Source organism: Suncus etruscus, chromosome 6 (assembly GCF_024139225.1).
Source record: "Suncus etruscus isolate mSunEtr1 chromosome 6, mSunEtr1.pri.cur, whole genome shotgun sequence".
NCBI classification, from domain to species: domain Eukaryota; kingdom Metazoa; phylum Chordata; class Mammalia; order Eulipotyphla; family Soricidae; genus Suncus; species Suncus etruscus.
The window spans coordinates 50,996,961-51,022,643 of NC_064853.1; the positions used below are offsets into that span (position 1 = coordinate 50,996,961).

The 25,683-nt window shown below is 45.4% G+C and overlaps 2 protein-coding genes and 1 non-coding gene across 3 annotated transcripts in view; all 3 read right to left on the reverse strand.

The window, feature by feature from the left end:
* Positions 1-101: 101 nt before the first annotated feature.
* On the reverse strand, positions 102-1,574 carry SH3BGRL3 (SH3 domain binding glutamate rich protein like 3). Its single transcript, XM_049775130.1, has 3 exons — positions 1,412-1,574; positions 654-821; positions 102-543 (listed from the first exon to the last, which is right to left on the reverse strand). The coding sequence occupies exons 1-3, from the start codon at positions 1,457-1,459 to the stop codon at positions 478-480; spliced, it is 282 nt and encodes a 93-aa protein (XP_049631087.1). The 5' UTR covers positions 1,460-1,574; the 3' UTR covers positions 102-477.
* A 1,137-nt stretch (positions 1,575-2,711) lies between these two features.
* Positions 2,712-25,683, reverse strand: part of CEP85 (centrosomal protein 85) — a 35,228-nt gene continuing 12,256 nt past the window's right edge. The window contains exons 4-13 of the mRNA XM_049774706.1: positions 24,758-24,891; positions 23,833-23,950; positions 22,926-23,111; positions 17,036-17,188; positions 16,381-16,535; positions 14,712-14,823; positions 11,603-11,653; positions 7,565-7,672; positions 5,400-5,625; positions 2,712-4,182 (exon numbers count right to left, since the gene is read on the reverse strand). Of these exons, the coding sequence (XP_049630663.1) occupies positions 4,022-4,182; positions 5,400-5,625; positions 7,565-7,672; positions 11,603-11,653; positions 14,712-14,823; positions 16,381-16,535; positions 17,036-17,188; positions 22,926-23,111; positions 23,833-23,950; positions 24,758-24,891 (1,404 nt within the window). The 3' untranslated portion in view covers positions 2,712-4,021. The remainder of the gene's footprint in view (positions 4,183-5,399; positions 5,626-7,564; positions 7,673-11,602; positions 11,654-14,711; positions 14,824-16,380; positions 16,536-17,035; positions 17,189-22,925; positions 23,112-23,832; positions 23,951-24,757; positions 24,892-25,683) is intronic.
* On the reverse strand, positions 13,527-13,689 carry LOC126012734 (U1 spliceosomal RNA). The gene has a single exon (XR_007497142.1). It is a non-coding gene; the product is annotated as a U1 spliceosomal RNA (small nuclear RNA).

Sequence of the window (25,683 nt, forward strand, 5' to 3'; positions counted from 1 at the left end):
CAGCCAGGTTGACACAGGAGCAAAGCCTCGGCACGACTACTGGTCCCTTCCAGAACCTGGAGCCCAGATTCGCAGGCCACACCAAACCGACACAGCGCCAATGGAATGGAATGGAATTTAATTGTTTCTAAGAAGCTCCCAGGGCAGGGATTTCGGGGCCTTTGGCAGAGCCCTGGCTAATGGAATGGACAAGGGTGCCCGTCAGCCAGCGCCAGGCAGGGTGGCAGCCCCAGGGTCTGGCTGAGGAGTCAGAATTTGGGCTGCTTGTTACTTAAGACAATTTCTGAGACTAGTGAGGATAGGGAATGTTGCCTTTGAGCAGAGAGGAGGTAAGTTAGGAAGGTGAGAACGGGGCTGGCTGGTGGGGAGAGGGACTTCAAGGTCAGAAGTGAGGAACAGGGAGTTGGTCACAAGGTCCTTCATGGCCGGGCTATGGCTGAGGGGAATGTGGAGACGGAGTCTAATGGGCCGCGTGGCTCAGGCCAGTTTCAGGAACTCCTGCAGTGTGTTCTGTTCCACAGCCTCCACGAAGAGCTCATAGTCCTGAGGAAGGGAGGCAAGACATGGTCACCTGGGTGCTGGTGCCTTGTCTTGGTTGGGCTCGGGTCACACTCCTAGGATACTCCCTCCACCCCCAAGCCCCTGGCCCATACCCCACAGTACTGGTCCCCGTTGACAATCTGGGGTGGGGTTGCCTTGGGGTTGCCTGCCAAGGCTCGCATCTCATCCCGCAAGGCGTTGTCCTGGGAGATGTCCACTAGCTGGTACTGAATGCGCTTCCCATCCAGGATGCGGGTCACCTCACTCTGCTGGGATTTGATCTGGGGGCAGAGGGTGAGCAAGGATTAAAGTGAACAGGCTGGGAGATTTGTTGGTGGGAGCCTGAAATAGGGTAAGAAAGACCATGACTGGGAGCCTGCATCCCTCACTCCCCCAGCCCCCCACTCTGGCCCTTCGCTCTCAGGCTTCTAGGTGTTGGGAGTGGGATCACTTCAGAATGGAGAGCCTGGAATTCGAACAAGGGAAGGTTGGGTAGGCCCGGGAGGAAGCTGACCAGGAACCATCCCCACCCCCGGTAGATCTACAGAGGGAAGGCACGGTAAGGTCGTGGGCTGGGTCTGCCTAGCAGCAGGGGTGCAGGGAACTGGGTGTTACAGCAACGGGGGATGGGCGTGGGAATTTTAGGATGGGGCTGAGGACGTAGGAGCCCCACGAAGGGGCTCGGGTGGAGCCACGAAGCCTGCTGCCAGACCCCCACCCGGGTGGCAATGCCCAGCACCTTAGGGAGCTTCCCGATCCCCGCCCTTACACCCCCACCTCCACCTCCGGAGGCGGGTCCCGGCGCTCGGTCCGCAGGGACCTGGCCGCCTGCGCTCTGCTCTCCCTTAGCGCCGACGCGGCGCACACTCACTTCTCGGGAGCCGGTGACCGACGTGCTATAGACACGCAGGCCGCTCATGCTGCGGGCGGAGGGGCGATCGACAGGCGGACGGGCGGTCGCGGAGGAGCTGCACGGCCTGGAGACGACGACGCCGCCGCGCTCGGGAGCGGTTTCCTTCCTGCTCAGCCCGAGAGTCACCGCTCGCTGGGCCAATGGGCGGCTCCGCAGACTCGCGGCTGGGGCGGGGCCTGCGCGACCCCGCCCCGCGTACGGCAGGAACCCCCTCCCCTCGGGGCCAGGCGGACGGGGGCCCAGCCGCGTCCCGCTGCACCGCCCACCCCGTTTCGGACGTGGGTTCCGAGGCTGAGGCTGGAGTGGGCTCTGATGGCTGGAACAGAGGTTTAGCAAAGGCCTCCTCAGCCTCTCGGGTTTATAGCGCCCAAGTTCCCACCCCCAGAGCCACGATGGCGCGGCTCAGCCTGAAGCTTTCAAGGTCTCAGCCGGTTTCAAACATGAAGTCCCCAACCTAGGGATCCTCGCTGCTAGAGACCTTATTCCGGGGTGGGGCAGGGGAACACCCACACCTAGCCACGTGACAGCTGAGCGAAATCAGGGGCAGCGGCCACCACCCCTTTGAGAATTTCCCTGAAGTTCCGCGGCACCCAGAAGCAGGTTTAGGCAAGGGTGAGTGGTGGCAGGAGGCACAGCCACACCCTTGCAGAGCCAAATGGAACCAAGGTAAGAAGTTGAAAACTTTTAACAGCGGGGCGGCACAGGTGTCCCTCGAGTTCAAGTACTGAGCCCACAGTTCGGGATGTGCACTTGGTTGTCAGGAGCTCGAGCTCAATTCCCACATTCATGCAGTGGAACGGCAGCTGCAAACTGCTACTCTTCCCAGTAGAATCGCGGGCTCAAGGGGAGATTTCACCACTCAGCAACGTTGGACACTCAGCTGTCTGTGGACATGATGCCCCTCATAAGTCTCCTAAGGGCTCTGAGTGGCTGTCCCTGAACTGTGGGGTTGAAACCACTTCCTTACAGCAACCCAGAGGCAGCCGACTTCCTCCCTCAGATGATTACCGAAACTTCCCCATGACTCAGGCAGCTTCACCCAGTAGAAAGTGGTGTGGGAAGAGCTTATTTGGCCCAGAGAACAACAAAAGTGGAGCTACTAAACAGTACATGAAGCTGGACCTGCAAAGACTCCTCCTTGCTGTTGTCCGGATAAATTGGCTAAATACCAGTGTTTTGATTTCAAAAAGTCAAAATGAGGGATAGAATAGGAAGGGGGGTGGTGGTAATGGAAGGCAATGGAACCGAGGAGGAGGAGGCCTGTTAAATATTTTATTTTGTAATCAAAATAGACAATACAAACCAGTTGACATAACAAGGATTTATATAAATAACTGCTTATAAACTTTATGAGGAAACATACCCGGGGAGCACGGTGACTGGGCTCCCAACACAGGGTGGAGACCAACTAGGTTCTTAACTAGGAGGCTACGGGAAAGGCTGGGTGGAGCTGCTCGGAGTGGAAGGGATAAGTCATTCCATAAATAAAACACAAACTTGTATAAACACTTAAGGAATTTCATTCAAGCCTAAGAGTGAGGTCCAGGATAATGCTCTGATAGCCCACAGGCTTTGCAAGAAATCTGGAAGATTCTGGCTTATGAACTGCTCACCCTGCTCCTCCAGATTCATAAGGTTCCTACTTGGTCTTACTCCAGATCTAAAGAAGATCCCAACCAGTATGACAATCAGATACTAACTATGCCATACTCCCTAAGAAAGCAAGAGAAATCCAGAAAACAGACAGGATCCAAAATTTCCAGAGAAAAACAAAACAACAAAAATCACCCCAAAACGGAAAGCTGCATCTTACAGTCAACATGTCCTGGGAACTTTGAACATTCAAGGAGCCCAAAAAGGAAAGTTACAATTTCATTTCCCTACCAAACATGAGAGGCACAAATCACCCCCTAGGACCAAGGGGTGAGCAGCTACATAGCTGCTCTTCAGAAATTTGGACAATTTTGTCCAAACCAGAATAGAGAAGAGTTTAAGAACTCAAGAGCACAGATGAAGGAGCCCTGGCTATAACCTGCAAGCCCCCAATTCTAAGGGGGTGCTTTGTTAATGAATAATTAACTCCTGAGGCTTCTGTGAGAAGCACCCTGAGGAAAGTAGTGATATTAGGCCTAAGAAAATCTAGAAGGTTAGCTTAGTTCCCATAAGCTGGCACATGGAACCTGAGAATTCTCAAACAGACTTTATTACTGGCAGTCTTCCCAGGTCCCTCTAATTCGGGGCACTAGTAGGATCAAGGTAAGGAGTGGAAATGAAAGTGGAGCCATACCAGAGGATGGAGAAGGTAGGTGAGCAGCCTTGATTACCTTTTACAACTCACTTAAAGAGTGAATGAATTTGTATAAAAGGGAAAGGGAAAACAAGATCCAATGAGGCAATGAGGGAAGTGAAGGCAGATTTCCCTAATTAGTTCATGTCCATATGTAGCTTCTACCTCTTCTCCTACCCTTTGAGAATAGCAGCAAATCGAGGAGGCAAGAGCTTGTGGGGCAGAACCTGCTGGACTGGGCTCACAGACCAGTAGCCCACCCACCCCACCTCTAACATTCCTCACTGTGTGACACAGTTTTCTCCCATGTCCTGGGCATATCTGTCTGACATGGTGGTCCTTAAGTCTTCGATGTCATGGCGCAGCTGTTGAACCTCTTCTAGTTTCTTCCTGATCACATCTGGCTTCTGTAAGTCTAGCTGAGTTACTAGGTGCTGTGTAGCTGGAGAAGAGAATATTTTATAAGATTATTAAGTCATTCAGAACAGTGGTTTTCAATTACTTGTCTGCAGATGTAAAGATTTAGAGAGAGGGCAAGAGAAGGTTAGAGGGGTTAAGGCAATTGTTTAAAATGCAGCCAACCTTGGTTTGATTCCTAGCTTTCATACATGACAATTGTACGTAGCTCTCTGACCATTACTAGGTGTGGCTCAAAACCAAAAATGTAAAACTAATTTAGGAGATACTTTTTTTTTTTTTTTTTTTTTTTTGTGGTTTTTGGGTCACACCCGGCAGTGCTCAGGGGTTATTTCTGGCTCCAGGCTCAGAAATTGCTCCTGGCAGGCACAGGGGACCATATGGGGCGCCGGGATTCGAACCGATGACCTCCTGCATGAAAGGCAAACGCCTTACCTCCATGCTATCTCTCCGGCCCCCAGGAGATACTTTTTTTTTTCCTTAGGAGATACTTTCACGTGGAGTGAAGAGTATATATTGGCAGTACTTCTGAGGCCAATGGTCTTGGAATACATACTTCTCAAAATCAGCTGTAGTGGAGATGGAGTAGATAAGGCACTTGCCTAGCATGTGGCAGACCTGGATTTGATTTCTTGTACTACATACACCTGTTCTCCAAGCCCCACCAGGAATGACCTTTTGAGTGCAGAGCCAGGAGTAAGTCGTGAGCACTGCCAGGTATGGTCCCAAAACAACAAGAACAGTTTGAGGAGCTGAGGATGGAACTCTGGGGTATAATACAAGTCATTTGTGTACGGCTCTGGGTTCATTAATTCCCAGCACTACACACACACACAAAATAAAGATAAATGCATGCAAGGAAAGAAAAAAAAAAGCAGGTGGGGGGGCAGGGAGATAGCTCAAAGGGTTGGGTTCAATCCTGGGCACTACATGGTCACTCAAATACTGCCAAGAAGGACCCAATATCAAATCTACAGAAGCACCTTCAAGCACTGCTAAATGTAGCACCAAACAGAAAAGCTGATAGTGATTAATTGCTGCTTAAGATCTACTTTTTGTCTGTCTTGCTGGCAGTTATAAGGATACCTATTTCCAAAATGGATTGAATGGACATCTATTTTGCAACACAATAGCTTAAGAAGAAAGTGACAAGGCCTACTTAGCCGTTTGGGAATGTTAGATGAAGCACGAGGAAAATGAAAGCCACTGCTTCCAAGATCCTTGACTGACTTTAGGACTCACAGTGAATGCCCAGAAGCAGAGAGAGATTGGGGTCATGGCCCTGGGCCCTCTGGGTCACAATGCTACAAACAGCCTGCAGATCTTGAAGGCAACTGGCCAGCTCCTGATGTAGTTCAAATGTCAGCTGGGCTATATCTGTTGAATTTGGAGATCCTGGTTGGGACTGGCGCAGGTGTTCCTGCAGTGTTAGATTCTTCTCAATCAAGTCCTGGTTCTGCACTGAAAGCTGAACAGACAAATGGGAGAGCATTAATCCTGGGTCTCAGAAAGGCAGAGCATTTATGGATGTATAGAATATGTGGATGGAGGAGGGGAGGGAGACTTAAGTCACATGCATTGTACCTCTTCACCTAGTTTCTACTGCAGGTAGGTGAGGCCCATAGGGCTCCCAGTGGACTGTTGAGGAAACTGTTCCCCAGCAGACTGAGTCATCAGGCTCCAGGTTTCTGTTCAGGAACTGAAGAAGAAACTCCCGCCCCTCGGAACTCTATCTGAAGCCAGTCCCTTAGCCAACTCTGTTAGCCAGGCTATTAGAGAAGGCTTAACAGGAACTCTGAAATCTGAGCAGTCCCTGGTTTCAATCTCTCCCTGTCACCCTGACAAAAATGGCCACCAGCCAGCCTGATTACTGTGTGTCAGAGGAATAAAAGAGAAAAGACAACATGACAGCTGGAGTTAGGGGGAAATGGCAAAATGGAGGCCTAGAGAACAGTGCTGGAATATAGTCCTCTTCAAACCTTAGACTAGGTTATTTATGTATAGCTATGCCTCTTTCCAGCCCCAGGTCTGAAGAGTTAAGCCACTCCCTTTTCTTCACTATCTCTACTGTTTCAAAGACACTGAATAGATAGAGTCCCTCTTCACTTACACTGGACTGGTCCATGTGACAATTCTTGTTCTGGAATTATCATATCCCAGGACTCTCTCAGGCATTTAGCCAATGAACTTGATCTCCATCTGCTGAAATTGTCTACCCCATGAGAACTACCAAATCCTTAGTTTTCTTTACTTTAAATAATTCATTTTTGGCTGGAGTGGTAGCACAATGGTAGGGTGTTTGCCTTGCATGTGGCTGATCCAGGATGGAGGCAGGTTCAATCCCCAGCATCCCATATGATCCCCCCGAGCCTGCCAGGAGCGATTTCTGAGTACAGAGCCGGAAATAACTCGAGCGATGGTGGGTGTGGCCCAAACCCCCCCCCCAAATGAAAAATTTCTCTCTCTCTCCCCCTCCCTCTCTTTCTCTCCTGCTCTCTCCCTCTGAAATCAAATTTGTGGCAGCAAGAAGATAAAGGAAAAACCAGACTAACTTCACAACCAAAAAGTATTTCTGGTTCACTCAAGACAGGTTTAGTGGGGCCGGGTAGGTGGCGCTGGAGGTAAGGTGTCTGCCTTGCAAGCGCTAGCCAAGGAAGGACCGCGGTTCGATCCCCCGGCGTCCCATATGGTCCCCCCAAGCCAGGGGCGATTTCTGAGCACATAGCCAGGAGTAACCCCTGAGCATCAAACGGGTGTGGCCCAAAAACCAAAAAAAAAAAAAAAAAAAAAAAAAAAAAAAAAAAAAAACTATAAAAAAAAAAAAAAAGACAGGTTTAGTATCTAGAAAAATGAAAACTGGGGTGAAGAGATAGTTTATAAAACAAGTAGGGTACTTGTCTTGCATATGGCCAAATCTGGGTTTGATCCATGGCATCCTATAAAGTTTCTCAAGCACCTCCAGGAGTCATTACTGAGTACAGAGCCAGGAGTTACCCCTGAGCATTGCCAGGTGCAAGAGGGTGGGGGAGTGGGGAGAAGGCAAATTTTTCTCCTTGTCTGCCACTAAAATCTTACTGAAAAAAACATCAGCTTGGGGCTGGAGTGGTGGTGCACGTGGTAGGGCGTTCGCCTTGCATGCGCTAACCTAGGACCGAGGTTCGATCCCCTGGCGTCCCATATGGTTCCCCAAGCTAGGAGCTATTTCTGAGCGCATAACAGGAGTAACCCCTGAGTGTCACCGGGTGTGGCTCAAAAACAAAAAAACAAAAACAACCCTCAGCTGGTACCTCTCAAACATGGAATGTTTGAATGTTTGAATGTTCCATTCTTTGGGAACAGGGGTAGGGAAGGAACAAAGAGAAACCATGTATGTAGGCATTACTGAGTCCTAGTTGATATTGGCTCACCTCTTTCACAGCTGTGCGCAGCTGTTGCAGGACTGTCTCTCTCCGCTGGGCCTCCTCTTTCAGGGCTTGGCTTGTTCCTTCTTCCTGAGCCACTTCCTGCTCTAGGCTCTGAATTCACGAGAAGGAGTGGGAACAGAACATATTTAGGAGCAATAAAGTTGGCCTTAAAGAATATCCCACTCTACCCATATACTACTGCTACTGTGATTATTTAGAACAGTCTTATCTGTGGCTTCCCACTTAAACCCTCATCTGGCCCCTTGACCATGTAGTAAACAAAGACCACCTCTCCTCAAAAGGGCAGTCCAGGCTAATCTGGCCCTTCCTACTTTTCTGGCTGTGTATGTGTATTGGTGTGGGGATTGAGCCCAGGCCTCACACGAGAAGCATGTACTTGACCACTAAGTCACATGCTAGCACTAGTCATCTTTTTTACTTTATACAGCTTCCTCTACAGTCACATGGAAATAAATCGTCCTTCACAAGATCATAACTTACTTGAAGGCAAAAATGTGCCATTCAATTGAATTAAGTACTCATTAAGCACTTAACCATAGCAGGTACAGGATATACATTGAAAATAATACCAAACAGTTCCTGTCTTTAGAGTTCACAGCCAAATGCTCCTGGGCAATGCTGCCCACTAAAAGTTTGACAGAGAAGAGAATGGGTATGAGAACAATCATAGGCTTTTAGTCTAGTAAGTAAGCAGTTGAGGTATTTGGTTTTTATGGAGGGAGTCAGTTTAGGATGAAGTAGGTATTTATGTTTTGTATCTCACTCTAGTCATTCAATTGGCTGCAAATTTTTTTTGTGTTTTTTTTCTTTGTGTGTGTGTGCCACACCCATTGACACTCAGGGGTTACTCCTGGTTATGTGCTCAGAAATTGCTCCTGGCTTGGGGGGACCATATGGGGTGACTGGGTATCGAACCGCTATCTGTCCTAGGCTAGCACTTGCAAGGCAGACGCCTTATCTTAGCACCACTGCTTCGGCCCCTGGCTGCAATTTATTTATTTATGTATATTTTTTTCTGGCTGCAATTTTAAACTGACTTGGATAAATATTCTTTTTGTTCTTGTTGTTCTTGGGCCTCAAGTAGCACTGCTTAGGGGTTACTCTTGGTTCTGCACTCAAGAATCACTCCTAGCAGTTTCTGGGACCATATGGGATGCCGGCAATTGAACCCAGGCCAGCCATGTGCAGCCCTACCAGTGTATTATTGCTCTGACTCTAGTAAGTATTCTCTCTCTCTCTTTTTTTTTTGTTTTTTTGGGCCACACCTGTTTGATGCTCAGGGGTTACTCCTGGCTAAGTGCTCAGAAATCACCCCTGGCTTGGGGGGACCATATGGGACACTGGGGGATCAAACTGCGGTCCTTCCTTGGCTAGCGCTGGCAAGGCAGACACCTTACCTCTAGCGCCACCTCACCAGCCCCTCTAATAAGTATTTTCTTAATCCTACATTTTCTAGTTACATTGATAAAAAAAGATAATTGTCATCAAAGTCTCAATCTCTATGAAACATACAAGGTGGCCTCAACATGTTTTTTGTTTTTTATTTTGCCTCAACATGCTGAGGCCACCTAATTCTAGCAAGTTTATCTGGATTTTAATTTGCTGAAATTTCATTTACTATTTAAAATATTAGACTTAGGAGCCAGAGAGATAGCACAGGGGTAGGGCATTTGCCTTGCATGCAGAAGGATGGTGGTTTGAATCCCGGCATCCCATATGGTCCCAAGCCTGCCGGAGGCGACTTCTGAGCATAAAACCAGGAGTAGCCTCTGAACGCTGACAGGTGTGACCCAAATAAATAAATAAATAAATAAATAAATAAATAAATAAATAAATAAATAAATTAGGCTTTTCAACCTAGTGTAGGACTCAGGATTAGAGGAGCCTACTTTGAGGTTTACTGAAAACATCTGTCAGATTGGTATTTAAATGTATATAAATACTCAATAGGTTTAACTATCTCCCTTATGAACTTGATTTTCTTCTTCTTTTTTTTTATTTTGGGTCACACCTGATGATGCTCAGAACTTACTCCTGACTCTGCACTAGAGATCACTCCTGCCAAAGTTTAAGGGACAATATAGGGCACCTGAGATCGAACCTGGGTCCGTTACATGCAAGGCAAATGCCCTTCCTAGTGTACTATCACTCTGGTCCCTGATGACCCATTTTCGTTTGCCCTCAGAGTGAGTGCATTTCACTGGTTTTGTTCTAAATACTGTTTTCAAAAGTCCAAAGAGAAATTAAGTGAATAAGCCTTTACCTAGGATTTCTTGAAAATGTAAATTAAGAAAATGTTGATTCTGGCTCATACCAACAATCAGAAGACTTTTTTTTTTTTTGGTTTTTGGTTTTTGGGCCATACCCGGGCCCAAAAACTCCTGGCTATGCGCTCAGAAATCGCTCCTGGCTTGGGGGACCATATGGGATGCCGGGGGAGGGGATCAAACCACGGTTGTCCTAGGTTAGCCACGTGCAAAGCAAATGCCCTACCACTTGTGCCACCACACCAGCCTATAGAAGACATTTTTTGATTTTTTTTCTTATTTGACCCCCCTTATTCTTTAATCCCCCTAGTTCTATCCACCACTGCTCCTCTCAATTTTATCTTGTAAATTTAATTAAACCTATTACCTTATATCTCTCTTTCTCAGCTGTCTTTTTTTTTTTTTTTTTTTTTTTGGTTTTTAGGCCACACCCGGCTGTGCTCAGGGGTTACTCCTGGCTGTCTGCTCAGAAATAGCTCCTGGCAGGCACGGGGGACCATATGGGACACCGGGATTCGAACCAACCACCTTTGGTCCTGGATTGGCTGCTTGCAAGGCAAACGCCGCTGTGCTATCTCTCCGGGCCCTCTCAGCTGTCTTATACCAGCTGCCTATCACCTCCCACAGTAATTTCTGCAATAAAGAGTCGTTGGGTTCCAGCTTTATCTTTTTCCAGGTAACCAACTTTTTGGGTGGGGGCTTTTGGGTCACACCCAGCAGCACTCAGAGTTACTCCTGGCTCTATGCTCAGAAATTGCTCCTGGCAGGCTTGGGGGTCCACATGGGATGCTGGGATTCGAACCACCGTCCTTCTACATGCAAGGCAAACATCTTACCTTCATGCCATCTCTCCAGCCCCCAGGTAACCAACTCCTATATACTAGCCTGAAATACAAACCTGACCACGTCATACCTTAATTAAATACTATAATAGATTCCCATCACCAACAGAAGAATAAAAGTTAACTTAGTTGAACAAAGTCCTTCCAAAGCTCAATTCTCTATTCACCATCAAATTTTAGCAAGATCAGCTGTTCACAACTTCGTGTTCAAGATGTTTCATATCTCATCCTATTTGTGCTGTTCCTTTGACCTCAAATTACAATACAATTCTTTCCACCACTCCTTTTGCTAGTTAACTCCTCCATCTTCTTTTTTTTTTTTTGGGGGGGGGGTCACACCAGGCGACATTTGGGTTACTCCTGGCTCTGCGCTTAGAAGTCACTCCTGGCAGGCTCGAGGGACCATATGGGATGCCGGGATTAGAATCAGGGTCTGTCCTGTATTGGCTGCATGCAAGGCAAATGCCTTACTGCTGTGCTATCGCTCCAGCCCCAAATCCTCCATCTTTCTCTTCAAGACTCATATTATCTCCAGAAGTCTTAAAACATTCCTAGATTCCTTGGGTACCTAGACATTGTTCTTGAAGTATTCTCTTAAATGTTGTATCAAAACTAAAGTAAGACTGTAGACTAATCACTGAGTTTCATTCTTTTTTGATTTTGGGGCCACAGTATTCAGGAATTATTCCATAGTGAGTTTTGGGGGACCATACAGGATGCCAGTATACCATATAGACTTTCCAGGCAAATACTCCACTCACTGTATTATCGTGCTGGCACCAATAATCTCATTTTTGTCCTTGTATTACTGAGCAAACAGTATGAAAAACAACAACAACAAAACAATGCTAGCTGAATTCTAGAGTCTATCATGAAGTATTGTTCACCATGTCTCAAGGTCTCTGACTTACCTGTACTTGTGAACGCAACTGATCCATCTTTTGCTGTTGCTTCTCAACAATCTATAACATAAGCAAGGAAGGTTTTGAAAAACAAAAGCTGTTGGTGAGGTCAGAAACCAAGAGGTTACACTGGGATAATTTAAAAATTACTTTTTAAATTTTGGGCCATAACTGGATGTGCTTAGAGGATCATATGCTGTGCCAGAGATCTGCACTGGAGTCAGCAGGATAAAGGGCAAATACCTTAATCTCTGTATTCTCTCTCTCCACTGCCCAGTCAATAGAGAAAGCAGAGTAAGGCAATCTATAAGAGTGCTTGAGAGATAGTGCTGAGCTAAGACATTGGTCTTACATGTGTTGCTGACCCTAGTTTGATATCTAGTACTTCATATGGTACTAGATGTTTGGCACCCCAAGATCACCAAGAGTGACCCTGAGAATACAGGGCCATAAGAAAACCTTGAGCAGTCAGATGTGGTCAAAATCCAGGACAGACCCCAGTTCGAGCCCCAGCATCTTGTATGGTCCCCCGAGTCTGCCAGGAGCGACTTCTGAGCACAGAGCCAGAAGTAACCCCTGAGCGCTGCTGGGTGTGACCCCAAAACAACAACAACAACAACAACAGTAAATAAACCTACATTTAAAAAATGTGTTTATATATATGGGGGGGCACACCTAGAAATGTTCAGGGATTACTCCTGGATCTGTACTCAAGAATCACTCCTAGAGGGCTTGGAGGACCATATAGGATGACAGGGATCAAGCATTGGTTAGCTATATAGGAGGCAAGTACCCTTTCCATTATACTATCTTTCTGGCCCCAAATGTACAGATATTATATAGAAATGTGTAGAAATTGGGCTGAAGGGATATTACAGAAATGAAAATATCTGCCTTTCATATAGCTGATACTGGATCACAAAGTGCATCTAACTACAAAAAGTGAGCATAGAGCTAAAAATAGTCTCTCAATAATACCAGATGTGACCCCAATAAAAAAGGAAATATGTAGAAATGTAGCATGGGACTTTATGTTGATCTCTGCAGACCAGTAGAACAAACTTTATATAGTCAGCAAACACTCTGATTCTTTCTTTTTTTTGGGCCACACCCGTTTGATGCTCAGGGGTTACTCCTGGCTAAGCGCTCAGAAACTGCCCTTGGCTTGGGGGGACCATATGGGATGCCAGGGGATCGAACCGCGGTCCTTCCTTGGCTAGCGCTGGCAAGGCAGACACCTTACCTCTAGCGCCACCTCTCTGGCCCCCACTCTGATTCTTTAGTAAAGAGGTTTACCACGAAATTTACTGGGGGCTAAAGAATACAGTAGGTAGGATGCTAGATTGACACACTAATGACAAGATTTTTTTTTTTTTATTTTGGGTCACATCTGGTGACGCTCAGGAGTTACTCCTGGCTCTGCGCTCAGAAATCGCTCCTAGCAGGCTCAAGGGACCATATGGGATGCCAGGATTCGAACCACTGTCCTTCTGCATGCAAGGCAAATGCTCTACATCTCCATGCTCTCTCTCCAGCCCTATTTTTTGTTGTTGTTGTTGTTTGTTTGTTTTTTTGTATTGACAAGATTTAATCTCTTGTACAACATATGGTTCGTTGAGTATCACCAGAAGTGATCCTCAAGGGACTGGAGAATCAGCACAGCAGATAAGTTTCTTGCTTTGCACATGGCCCACCCAGATTCAACCCCCAGTATCCCATATCAACCCCCATGCAATGGCAGGAATAACTCCTAAGCAGAGAGCCAAGAATAAACTTTGAACATTGCTGGTGTGACCTGCCTCCCACCAAAAAAAGAAAAAAAAAAGTGAAATCTCAGTGCAGAGTCAAGAATAAGCCCTGAGCACAAGTGGGTGTAGCCTCAAGCCTCCTACCCCCCTCAAAAAAAAAAAAGGAGACTCAATTTTTTTTTCCTTAGGGGATAATGCACACGCAGTCCCCCACTACCATAAATAATGCAGTCGAGTTTCCCACATTTGAGGAAATCGCAGGGGTCAGCACGTCCGGAGTGCGATGGGGGAGCCTCACGCTGGGGAAAAAACTTTTGTCATCATGGAATCGCCCTGCCAGGTAAGTATAGGAGACTTAATTTAATGGAACCTAACATATCTAACCTATCAAGGGCTGTAAGTCTGGTATTTAAGAGCTTTTGTCACACTGACTCTTCAAGGAGAAAATCTGAATAAGTCTAGTTTTCTCTCCTTTGAGACCCAAAGGTATTCTCAGAACTATTTCTGAGGTGGTTTCTCTTGTTTGTTTGTTTGTTAATGTTTTGCTGATCTATGATTAGCAGGTTTTAGTTCCTTTTCTGATGAATAGAGCCAAGTCATCAGTTAGTACTCATCTTAATACAAGAGGTTCTGTATGAATCTGTATCATAAATAAAATGTACTTTTTTTTGGAGAGTAGCACACCCAGCAGTGTTCAGGGTTTACTCTTGGCTCTGTGCTCAGGGATCATTCCTAGTAAGCTTCCAGGTACTGGGGACCGAACGTGGGTTGGCCATGTGAAGGCAGATGCTTGACCCACTGTACTATCACTCTGGGCCTCTAAAATGTACCTTATTTGGGGGGCCACACCCAGTGGTACTCAGAAATTATTCCTGGCAGGCTTGAGGACCATAAGGGATGCTGGGGATTGAACTTGGGTTGGTCACATGCAAGGCAAATGCCCTACCAACTGTGCTATTACTCCAGCCCCTAAACTACCATTTTTAAAGCATTTGGTCAGGATGTTTACTAACAAAAGGGAAAAAAAGTATTACACAGGGCTGTCCTCTTAGAAAAGCTGGGCTGGAGAGATAGCATGAAGATAAGGCATTTTTGCCTTTCATGCAGAAGGTCATTGGTTCAAATCCCGGCGACCCATCTGGTCCCCAGAGCCTGTCAGGAGCGATTTCTGAGCGTGGAGCCAGGAGTAACTCCTGAGCACTGGCGGGTGTGAACCAAAAACAAAAAAAAAAAAAAAAAAAAGAGAGAGAGAAAAGCTCTAATGGCAGATACTAGGTGGTCCAGGGTCAGAAATTGATGTTATCTCCCCAATACACAAATTTCTCTTTTGCTCAGTGTAATCTCATTACAACCCAGAAACCCTCAATCACCTTCCGAAGGGAATCACATTCTTTCTGCCAGGACGCCATGTCCACTTTGGAGCCTTCTCCTTGAGCTGAAACTTCTCTGTTGGTCTCCTCCACATGTTGCTCAACTTGCAGGCTGAAACATAGTGGTCTTTTCAAGATATGTGGTTTTGACTACTGATTCTGCTAATTGTTGGGACTATTTTGGGGTTAAGACCTTTCAAACCACAGCTGGCTTGAACTATATGAGGACAGACTGTGTCTTAGACCCGATGTAAAGTAGACTACAGCACATAGAAGCTACTCAGTGTATGTTAGCCTCCCTTTCCCTAGAGTCCAGAATCTATTTGATGTACCAATTCTGCATCTGCCCATGAATTTTTTCTTTGTTGTGATTTTAAAATACATTATCTATCCTAAGTATTTAAATTATAAATCATACGCATGGTGCAGAAATTCTAGAAAATTAGTATATATTTTTCTTGACACATATAGTTAATGCAGAGCTAATTAAAGGAAAGAACTAAAATGAAAAAAACAAAACCAAAAACATATTGCTCGTCTCAGTCTGCGATTTTATATAAAGGGCATGATGCAAAATCCCTCAGCCTAAAAGCATTTGTGTTGTGCAATCCTCATCTGCTGAAGGTGGACAGCGAGGCTAGGATGAAGTCCCCAACAACACTGAGTACTTGCGCTCGTGTGTGTGTGTGTGTGTGTGTGTGTGTGTGTGTGTGTGTGTGTGTGCGTGCGTGCGTGCGTGCGTGCGGTGGGTGTGTGTGTGTGTGATGATCTTGATACACATAATTGGGACACAGTCACCTTTGTGTCCTAAAACTGCTTCTAACTCCAACCAATAGTCTCCTAGATACTAACTTTTATTATGACCCACCATCTGAGACAATAGGTCAGTATGATTGACTATGGGTTGAGAAATCCACAATATCTCATTAGAAACTGAATTTAGTCTAAGAGGCTGCTGAAATAGATTTTCAGAAATTACAATTAATACAGAGGAGATTCCCAAGACACCCTGAAAATACAATATGATATCCTGTTTTGTTTCTAGAACCTGTTCTGGCAATCCAGAGCAATCCCTGGATTGAAAAGAAACAGATGCTTCTAGTAACCTGTAGTTTACAAGGTTCGAAGGCCCTAAACACGAAAATCTTTTTTCAAATAAACAGGTTTCTCATTTTATAAAGTTTCTATTTATGTAACATACATAATACTCAGAAAAATCATGCAGGGTTATTATTAGTTTAGTTAATGGTTGAATCCTTCCAAAGGATACAATGAAAAGCATCCATTACAATCTCCATCATATTTCCTACACATATTCTTTGACCACAGCAATTTTTCTACTATTCACAATCTAGAGAACACAACTCAACAGTAAAATGATTTGTCTTAAGATACACAGTAGTGGGGCCGGGAAGGTGGTGCTAGAGGTAAGGTGCCTGCCTTGCAAGCGCTAGCGTAGGACAGACAGCGGTTCGATCCCCCGGCGTCCCATTTGGTCCCCCCAAGCCAGGGGTGATTTCTGAGCGCATAGCCAGGAGTAACCCCTGAGTGTCAAATGGGTGTGGCCCAAAAACCAAAAAAAAAAAAAAAGATACACAGTAGTGAATGTGGTAAGCCAGGACTAAACTTAACTCTCCATTCATCTCCTCAACCCCATAGGAGTATTTACCTATGTGTAGTAGAAGAAAATTCTACTTCTCTTTGTCTCAGGCTTTCAAGCTGAACCTCCTTCTCTTTGCAGGCTGCCTGAGTTGTCTCTAGCAAATTCTCCAGCTCAGTCATTCTCTCCTGTAGCTCTGTAATCCTCAACTCAGAATCCTTAAGCTGAGACACAAAATATCATGCTTAGGTCAATTAGCCAAGGAAGACTTTGTCTCCTTATCTCAAAAAATTTGTAATCTGGGGCTGGAGCGATAGCACAGTGGTAGGGCATTTGCCTTGCATATGGCTGACACAGGACAGACCTGGGTTTGATCCCCCGGCGTCCCATATGGTTCCCCGACCAGGAGTGATTTCGGAGCGTATAGCCAGGAGTAATCCTGAGCTTCTCTGGAGTGACACCAAACCCACCCCCCCAGATTGTAATCTTGGGGCTGAATTGATGGATAGTATAGAGAGTACTTATTTTGCATGCAGCTACAGTGCAGAGCAGGAGTAAGCCTTGAGCACTGCTGGGTGTGATCCCTCCAAAACATCTGCAGTCACATAAATCTAAACATGATTCCTTTATGATTTTCTTTTCAGGAAGTCACAGAGTAACTGCAATGGCAGAGGTAAGAAAATGCTCCGGCTTGTCCCCAGGAATACCCAGACATTGCTGCTACCTGCTGGCTCTGCTTTTGATGGTCTTCTAGGGTGGGCAGGTCAGCCAGGTAGCGTTCCAAGGTTTCAATACGCTGCTGCTTCTCTCGGTTTTGTTCAGATTCCTTCTGGCATTTCTTTTTCAAATTATTGATATGTTTATCACGCCCCTTGACCTATGAAAAAAAAAGTTTGTCTCCAGTGACATCTTTAGGACATTGAACATCAACATTTTTCAAAGGATCACTGTCTCTGTCTTACAGGTTATAAACTGCTGCAATAAAGGGAGAATGCTTATCAAATTTTACTATTGAAGTTAGAGTAACACAATCAAACTTTTTTCAGTCCATGGTAGGGATTCCTTGGCTAGATAACACTTAGTAACTAAAAAACAAAGTGTTAGGGGCTGGACTGATAGCACAGTAGTAAGGCATTGGCCTTGCACATGGCCAACACAGGATGGACCCCAGTTCAAATTTTGGCATCCCACATGGTCCCCTGAGCCTTCCAGGAGCAACTTCAGAGAGCAGAGCCAGAAGTAACTCCTAAGCGCCACCAGGTGTGACCAAAAAAAAAAAAAAAAAAAACCCAAAAAACAAAGTGTCCTTTTTCACAGATGCTAGGTGGTAACTTTTGTTTGTTTTTTTGGGGCCACACCTGGTAGAAATCATAAAATATTTCTGGTTCTATACTCAGGGATCATTCTTGGCAAGGCTCGGGGGACCATATATGGTACTCAGAGTCAAACCCAGGTCAGCACATGCAAGGCAAGCAACCTCTGGTCTATTAAAAGGTAATTGTTTTTTTTTTTTTTTTTTTTTTTTTTTTTGGGGGGGGGGGTCAGACCTGGCAGTGCTCAGGGGTTACTCCTGTCTCTGCACTCAGAAATCGCTACTGGCAGGCACAGGGGACCATATGGGATGCTGGGATGGAATTGGGGTTCGTACAGGGTTGGACCCATGCAAGGCAAACACCCTACATCTGTGCTATTGCTCCAGCCCCTGGTAACTCTTCGAAAGTGAGTCTGAGTTGAGGTGACATAGGCAGATGATTGAGTACAATCATGCCTAGATAATGGAATCCCAATAAAAACTTGACAGAGCAATAATACAGTGGGTAAAGATAAGGTGTTTGCCTTGTTTAGGATCTAAGATCACGTCATCCCATATGGTCCCACAAGAGGCTAGGAGTGATTCCTGAGTGCAGAGCCAGAAGCAATCCATAAGCACTGCTGGGTGGGTGGGGAAACCAAACTCTGGATGTGAACTTTCTAGTTGATGGACATATAGATACCAACATGTCCTGATTCCATGAAGTGAAGACACAGATTTTTCAAAATCTTTCCAGTCAGTGTCCTATGTGTCTTTTCATTTGGCTAGCCCTGATTTGTACTATATCTAAATTAACTAATTTTTATGAGTTGTTTTGATTTACTAAACCTAAAGGGTTCATAGGAACTCCTGGATTTATAGACAGCTAGTCAGTTAGTTACATGGGTGGTCTGGGACATCCAGAATTGTAAGCTGGCATTTTAATCAAAGTCCTACTGAATACTATGTCCTTAAATGGTCTGACATTAACCTCTGAATAGTCTACCTTAAAACTGGAAGATAGGGCCCAGAGAAAGTGATGCGATAAGGTATTTTGTCTTGCATGTAGCTGATATAGAACAGATATGATCCCCTGAGAATCATATCTCAGGAGGGATTCCTGAGCATAGAATTGAAGCAAATATAGGAGAGATCACTTTCCTATAAACATAAAATCAATCTACTTTGCATGCAGGGGTCCCAGGTTCAATCCTTAGCACTGCATAATCCCCCTAAGAACTGCCAAGAGTGATACTCAAATACAAAGCTGGTTGGGACCGGTGAGGTGGCGCTAGAGGTAAGGTGCCTGCCTGCAAGCGCTAGCTAGCCAAGGAAGGACCACGGTTGGATCCCCCGGCATCCCATATGGTTCCCCCAAACCAGGGGCAATTTCTGAGTGCTTAGCCAGGAGTAACCCCTGAGCATAAAACAGGTGTAGCCCAAAAAAGAAAAATAAACAAAAACAAAAACAAAACAAAAAAACAAATACAAAGCTGGAAGTAGTCACGGAGCACCACTGAGTGTTGCACACACACACACACACACACACACACACACACACACACGCACACGCACACACGCACCGCGCGCACGCGCAAGAAAAAAAATCAAAATTTTAGGGCCAGAAAGCACAGTGGTAGGGCATTTGCCTTGCATGTGACCAACCCGGGATAGCCCGAGTTCAAATCCCAGCGTCCCATATGGTTGGTCCCCGGAGCCTGCCAGAAGTGATTTCTGAGTGCAGAGCCAGAAGTAACCCCTGAGCACCACCGGATATGGCCCCCCCAAAACAAAACAAAAATCAAAATTTTAAAAGGGTAGTAGGTTAGTAAACTGATTATGATGCATTCTTCTTTCTCCTTTCCAAAACATCTTTGAAATAACAATGTGAATTGTTATTTGACGCCAGAGCAATAGCACAACAGGTAGGGCATTTGCATTGCACATAGCTGATCCAGATTTGATCCCAGGCATCCCATATGATCTCCTCTAGGAGTGATTACTAAGAGTAACCCCTGATCATTGCTGGACATGGCTGCAAAACAAAACAAAACAAAATAAAGTAATTTAACTCAAGACATGATAAAATCGGGGCTGGAGAGATAGCATGGAGGTAAGGTGTTTGCCTTTCATGCAGAAGGTCATCAGTTGGAATCCTGGCGTCCCATATGGTCCCCCGTGCCTGTCAGGAGCAATTTCTGAGCATGGAGCCAGGAATAACCCCTAAGCACTGCCGGGTGTGACCCAAAAATCACACACACACACACAAAAAATGCACTGCAGAAAAACACAGGAAAAAAAAAATCAATGTAGGAGGCCTATGAGATAATACAGGAAGAGGCCTGACCAATCCAAGTTTGATCCTTGGTACCACACATAGTCAGAAATAGCAATGAGGACTGTTAGGTAAGTCCCCAAAACCAAAAAAACAAACCAACCCCAAATCTCAACAACAGTCAATTTAGTGGTTGGGGACGTGGCTTAAAAGTATACCCTGTATGCAGGAGATCTAGTTTTGATCCCTGGTACTGCAAATATAAAGTAACATAAAATAAAAGAATACTTTTTTTAAATCACTCTAGTTCTGGGAAACATTATTTAAAAGTTTTTTAAAAACTCAATCAAGGGGCCAGAGAGATAGCACAGCGGTAGGGCATTTGCCTTGCAAGCGGCCTACCCCGGACCAACAGTGGTTCAAATCTCGGCATCCCATATTCCCCTGTGCCTGCCAGGAGCAATTTCTGAGCAGGAGATCCAGGAGTAACCCCTGAACGCTGCTGGGTATGGCCCAAAAACCAAAACCAAAACCAAAATCAAAAAAACTCAAACAAAGCCAGAGATATTATAGCTGGTAAGGTTCTTTTCCCTCACATGGCCAATGCAGGTTAGATCCCTAGCATCCCTCAAGCACTGTCTCAAGTAATTTTTCTTGGAGTGTGGGTCCAGAAATAACCCCAGATCATCACCAAGTTTGGCACCCCTCCAAAAAAAATAAAATATTTTAAGAATTTAGGACCAGAGAGATAGCATGGAGTAGGGCATTTGCCTTGCATGCAGAAGGACAGTGGTCTGAATCCCAACATCCAATATGGTCCCTGAGCCTGCCAGAAGTGATTTCTGAGTGTAGAGCCAGGAGTAACCCCTGAGAGATGCCAGGTGTGACCCAAAAACCAATCTGACTTTCAGTACCACTAGGTGTGGTCCCGAAACAAAACACAAAACACTACACAAAACATTCTAGGGGCTGGAGAGATAGCATGGAGGCAGGGTGTTTGCCTTGCATGCAGAAGGACGGTGGTTTGAATCTCGGCATCCCCTATGGTCCCCTGAGCCTGCCAGGAGCGATTTCTAAGCATAGAGCCAGGAGTAACCTGAGCATTGCCAGGTATGACTCAAAAATAGAAAAACAAAAACAAACAAAATTCTAGTCCTCCAAGTGATTATTTTTTTCTTTTTTTAAATAAGGGTTGGTTTTCATCTTATTTTATCTTATTTTATTTTATTGGTCTTTTGGGCCACACCCAGAGATGCTTAGGGATTACTCCTGGCTCTGCTCTCAGAAGTCCCTCTTAGCACGCTTGGAGGGGACCACAGGGGATCTGGGAATTGAACTTGGTTCATTCCAGGTCAGCTGCATGCAAGGCAAACGTTCTACCATTGTGCTATTGCTCCAGCCCCCTTCAAGTGATTATTAAGCATGTTAAATTTAAGAAGTTTAAGTTTTAGCAGCCAATGGGTAAAGTAAGTTTTAACAGCCGGTGTGTAGGGCATTTGCCTTGCTTGTGGCCAATCTAGGTTCCATTCCCAGCACCTCATCTGGTCCCCAGTACTAGGGTAATCTCTGAGCACAGAGCCAGAGTGAGCACTGCTGGGTATGGCTGGAGGGGGGTGGGTGGGGCTTAAGTTTTAAAAGTTTAAAAAAATCAGGGGCTGGAGAGATAGCATGGAGGGGGCCGGGTAGGTGGCGCTGGAGGTAAGGTGTCTGCCTTGCAAGCGCTAGCCAAGGAAGGACCGCGGTTCGATCCCCCGGCGTCCCATATGGTTCCCCCAAGCCAGGGGCGATTTCTGGGCACATGGCCAGGAGTAACCCCTGAGCGTCAAACAGGTGTGGCCCAAAAACCAAAAAAAAAAAAAAAAAAAAAGAGATAGCATGGAGGTAAGGCATTTGCCTTACATGCAGAAGGTCAGTTGTTCAAATCCTGGCATCCCTTATGGTCCCCTCGAGCCTGCCAGGAGCGATTTCTGAGCAAAGAGCCGGGAGTAACCCCTGAGCACTGTCAGATGTGACCCAAAAACAAAACAAAAAATCAATACTCTAGTTCTTTTATTCTCTCTTTTTTTTTTTCGGTGGTGGTGGTGGTGGGGAGGTTTTTGGGCCACACCCAGTGGAACTCAAGGATCACTCCTGGCTCTGCACTCAGAAATCACTTCTTGCAGGCTTGGGGACCATATGGGATGCCGGGAACCGAACCCGGGTTCATCCTGGGTCAGTTGCATGCAAGGCAAAAAGCCCTACTGCCTGTGCTATTGCTTCGGCCCCTATAGTTTATTTCTGATGCAAGTAGACCAGAACTACATTATAAAACTGATTCCCCAAAAACATATGCCAGAGCAAACTATTAACAGAATACAAAGATTTTAAACCAGCTTCCATAATAACCAATCTCACCTTGGTCATATAAAAACACTGGCAAAGGGGCCGGAGAGATAGCATGGAGGTAAAGCGTTTGCCTTTCATGCAGAAGGTCATCGGTTCGAATCCCGGCGTCCCATATGGTCCCCCGTGCCTGCCAGGAGCAATTTCTGAGCATGGAGCCAGGAGTAACCCCTGAGCACTGCCGGGTGTGACCCAAAAACCACAAAAAAAAAAAAAAAAAAAAAAAAAAACACTGGCAAAAATAGAAAAAAAATTCAAAACTAGCTATACACATGAAATCATTCTCTACTTTTTAGGCAGTGTGAGAAGAAATCAGACTAAATTATATAAATTTACCATCAGGATTTAAACATCTTCCAAGATAATTTAAACATTTCCCAAGAGTACTAGCTTATATAACTGCCCTGACTGATTTCCCACCCAAGTACTCTGAAAGCCCATCATGAACTGGGGAATGAGGTTAGAATTTCCCTTCTCTGTAGTAGTTTCGTGAAAATGAAGTAGATAAGAGAGATTCCATTATTATGAGTCCTGAATGAGAAATCAACAGGCCTTCCCCATAGGTTCTTCCTGGTTCCACTAATAAAACCACAAACAATTTAAATTTTTGTAGAAGACCCATTGCCAACCCCCTTGTGCATTAGAGATATAAGCTCCTTAGCTCACCCTTTCTTCCTGTTTCTTTCCCTCCTCTGAATGCTTCTGTAACGTTACTTTCAGTGATTCTCTGATGAGCTGGACTTCAACTTCCGAAGCAGAAAGTTTCTTTTCGAGTTCAATCTTTTCTTTGCTCAAGGCTTCTGTCTTTTGTGCAAATTGTGCACGTAAGAAAGTATTCTCTCGTTGTAATTCCTGCCAGAGAGATTCTCAAAATATAACTGTTCCTTACCATCACAGATCTATGTAGTTGAGCCATCCCCAGGACACTTTGTATTTTTCTGTAAACATTTTCTTCAGTTAGTGTAATAAAAGTGTATTCCTTGGACACTGATATCACCTTTTCCGGATTTTTGGATAGGTTTGGGCCATACCTAGAAGCACTCAGTGGCTAGTCCTGGCTCTATGCTCAGGTGGTGCTTGGGAGATGACATGTGATGCTGGAGATTCAAACCCGGGTTGGTGGATGCAAGTGTCTAATCTTTTGTACTGTATCTCCAGTGCACCTGATAATTTTAGTCTAGTTTTGGGTCATACCTGGCGAGGCTTAGGGATTATTCCTGCCTCTACATTCAGGATTTACTCCTGATTATGTTCAGGGAACCATACGGGGGTTCCAGTGAGTGAACCAGGGTCAATTGTGTACAAGCCAAACACCCTACTTGCTATACTATTGCTCTGGCTCCAACACTTGGTAATTTTGTAGAAATATTCAATCTTTAGCATCCCATATGGTTCTGAGTGTAAAGCCAGAAGTAACCTGAGCATCAAAGAGTGTGACCCAAAACTAAAAGAAAAAAAAGAGTGAGAATACTTCTGCTACCTGTTGCCTCTGTGTTGGTACCTAACAGTACCAAACACCAGGAAGACAATGAACTCTGATAAACAGGATGCCATCCTGGCTACCAATGCTTACCTGCAGTCTCAGCAAACAGATATCTCCAAAGGGGGCAGGACGACCCAAAAGGGCACTGTGGACTTGTAGTTCGCTCTCTCGAACTTTCTGTTCTAGCTGAGCAATGTGTTTCTTCTGCCTGCAAAAGCCAGTAGAGTAACGTCCTGGATTCTGACATTAACCCATTTACACTATAAAATCCTATTTTCCTTAGATAGGTACAAGCCATTATATGTAAAAAAAAAAAAAAAGACCTTTGATTACATGTGATGTTTTCCTTTTTATTTTTTTAAACTTTGATTGATTGATTGGTTGGTTGGTTGGTTGATTTTTGGGCCACATCCAACAGCGCTCAGCAGTCACTCCTAGTTTCTGTACTCAGAAATTGGCCCTGGCAGGCTAGGGGACCATATGGGATGCTGGGAATCAAACTGGGTCCCTCCTGGGTCAGCTGTATGCAAGGCCAAACTCTACCGCTGTGCTATCTCTCTGGCCCCCTGTATGATGTTTTCCTGAAGGATGAAGAGAAATGTGAAAGCTGACTTGGGAAATGAAAATAGAAACATAAATACAGGGTCAGAGAATTAGCTCAATGGGCTGATAAAACTAGGCTGTTTATCAATCTAACTTGACCATTAAGCAAGATGAGGGCCTAAACAAAGGGAAGAAGACCTCACCAGCTGCCAGTAATCATGGCTAGTGGAACGGAGGCTAACTCTACATAAGTTTTTTGTTTTGGTTGTTTTTTTTTTGGGGGGGGGGGGTTCATACCCGTGGCGCTCAGAGGTTACTCCTGGATCTGCACTTAGAAATCGCTCCTGGCAGGCTTAGGGGATCATATGGGATGCCAGGAATCAAACTGGGTCTGAGGTTGGACACATGCAAGGCAATCACCCTACTGCTGTGCTATAGCTCTGGCCCTCAAAGGTAGATTTTGCCCTCTTACTTGTCAATGAGAAGTTCCTTCTCTTTCAGGAGGTGTTCATTACTGTTTAAGATACTGATCCACTGTGCTGGTTCTAAGGTGGGCAGTGAAGGAGCAAAAGCAGTAGGATGGTGGCAGATGGCTCCATTCTGAAGCTGAAAAAGATGAGCCAGAAAGCAATACAAGTTAAGTAAGGCATTTTCCTAGCAAGTGGCTGATCTTGGTTTGATCCCCAGCACCAGGATCCCTGAGCACCCCCATATCTCTTTCTTTCTTTCCTCTTTCTCTTTCTCCCCTCTCTGCCCCCTCACTCTCACTCACTCACAGTGGCTTGATCTTGGCCCAAAGATACCTGAACACACACATACACACACACACACACACAATGGCTTGATCGTGGTCCAAAGGTACCTGAAAACACCTGAGTAGTACCCAGCTGAGTTTGCAGTCAAAACTCACTTTGGCTCAGCCTAAGAAGGGCCAGTGTTTGTGAAATAATTTTAGCTCTGATGCATGACTGGAAAAAAACCTGCCATGGAGACTTCTGCCAACTGGACACTCCCTGCTCAGAAAGGCTCCAGTTTCTAAGAAAAGGTCAGTTAACTTTCATTATATAGCAACAGAGGCAAACCAGAAATTAAGGTGTCCTCATCAAGAAAGAATATGTTCTACTTTCCTTCCTTCCCACTCTTAAGGGCATAAAACTTTTTAACACAAAAGGAGTTCAGAGATTTTTTTTTGGGGGGGGGGGGGGGAGGAACCCTAACCAGCTGTGTTCAGGGCTTACTTCTGGCAGGCTTGGGGACCATACAGGATGCCAGGGACTACCTAGGTCCACTATATGCAAAGGAAATGCTCTACCTGCTTTACTATCTCTGTCCCCCGCAAAGGTTTAAAAACCCTAGTCCTGTCACTTACCAGCTCCACCAACCTGAATAAATTGCTTA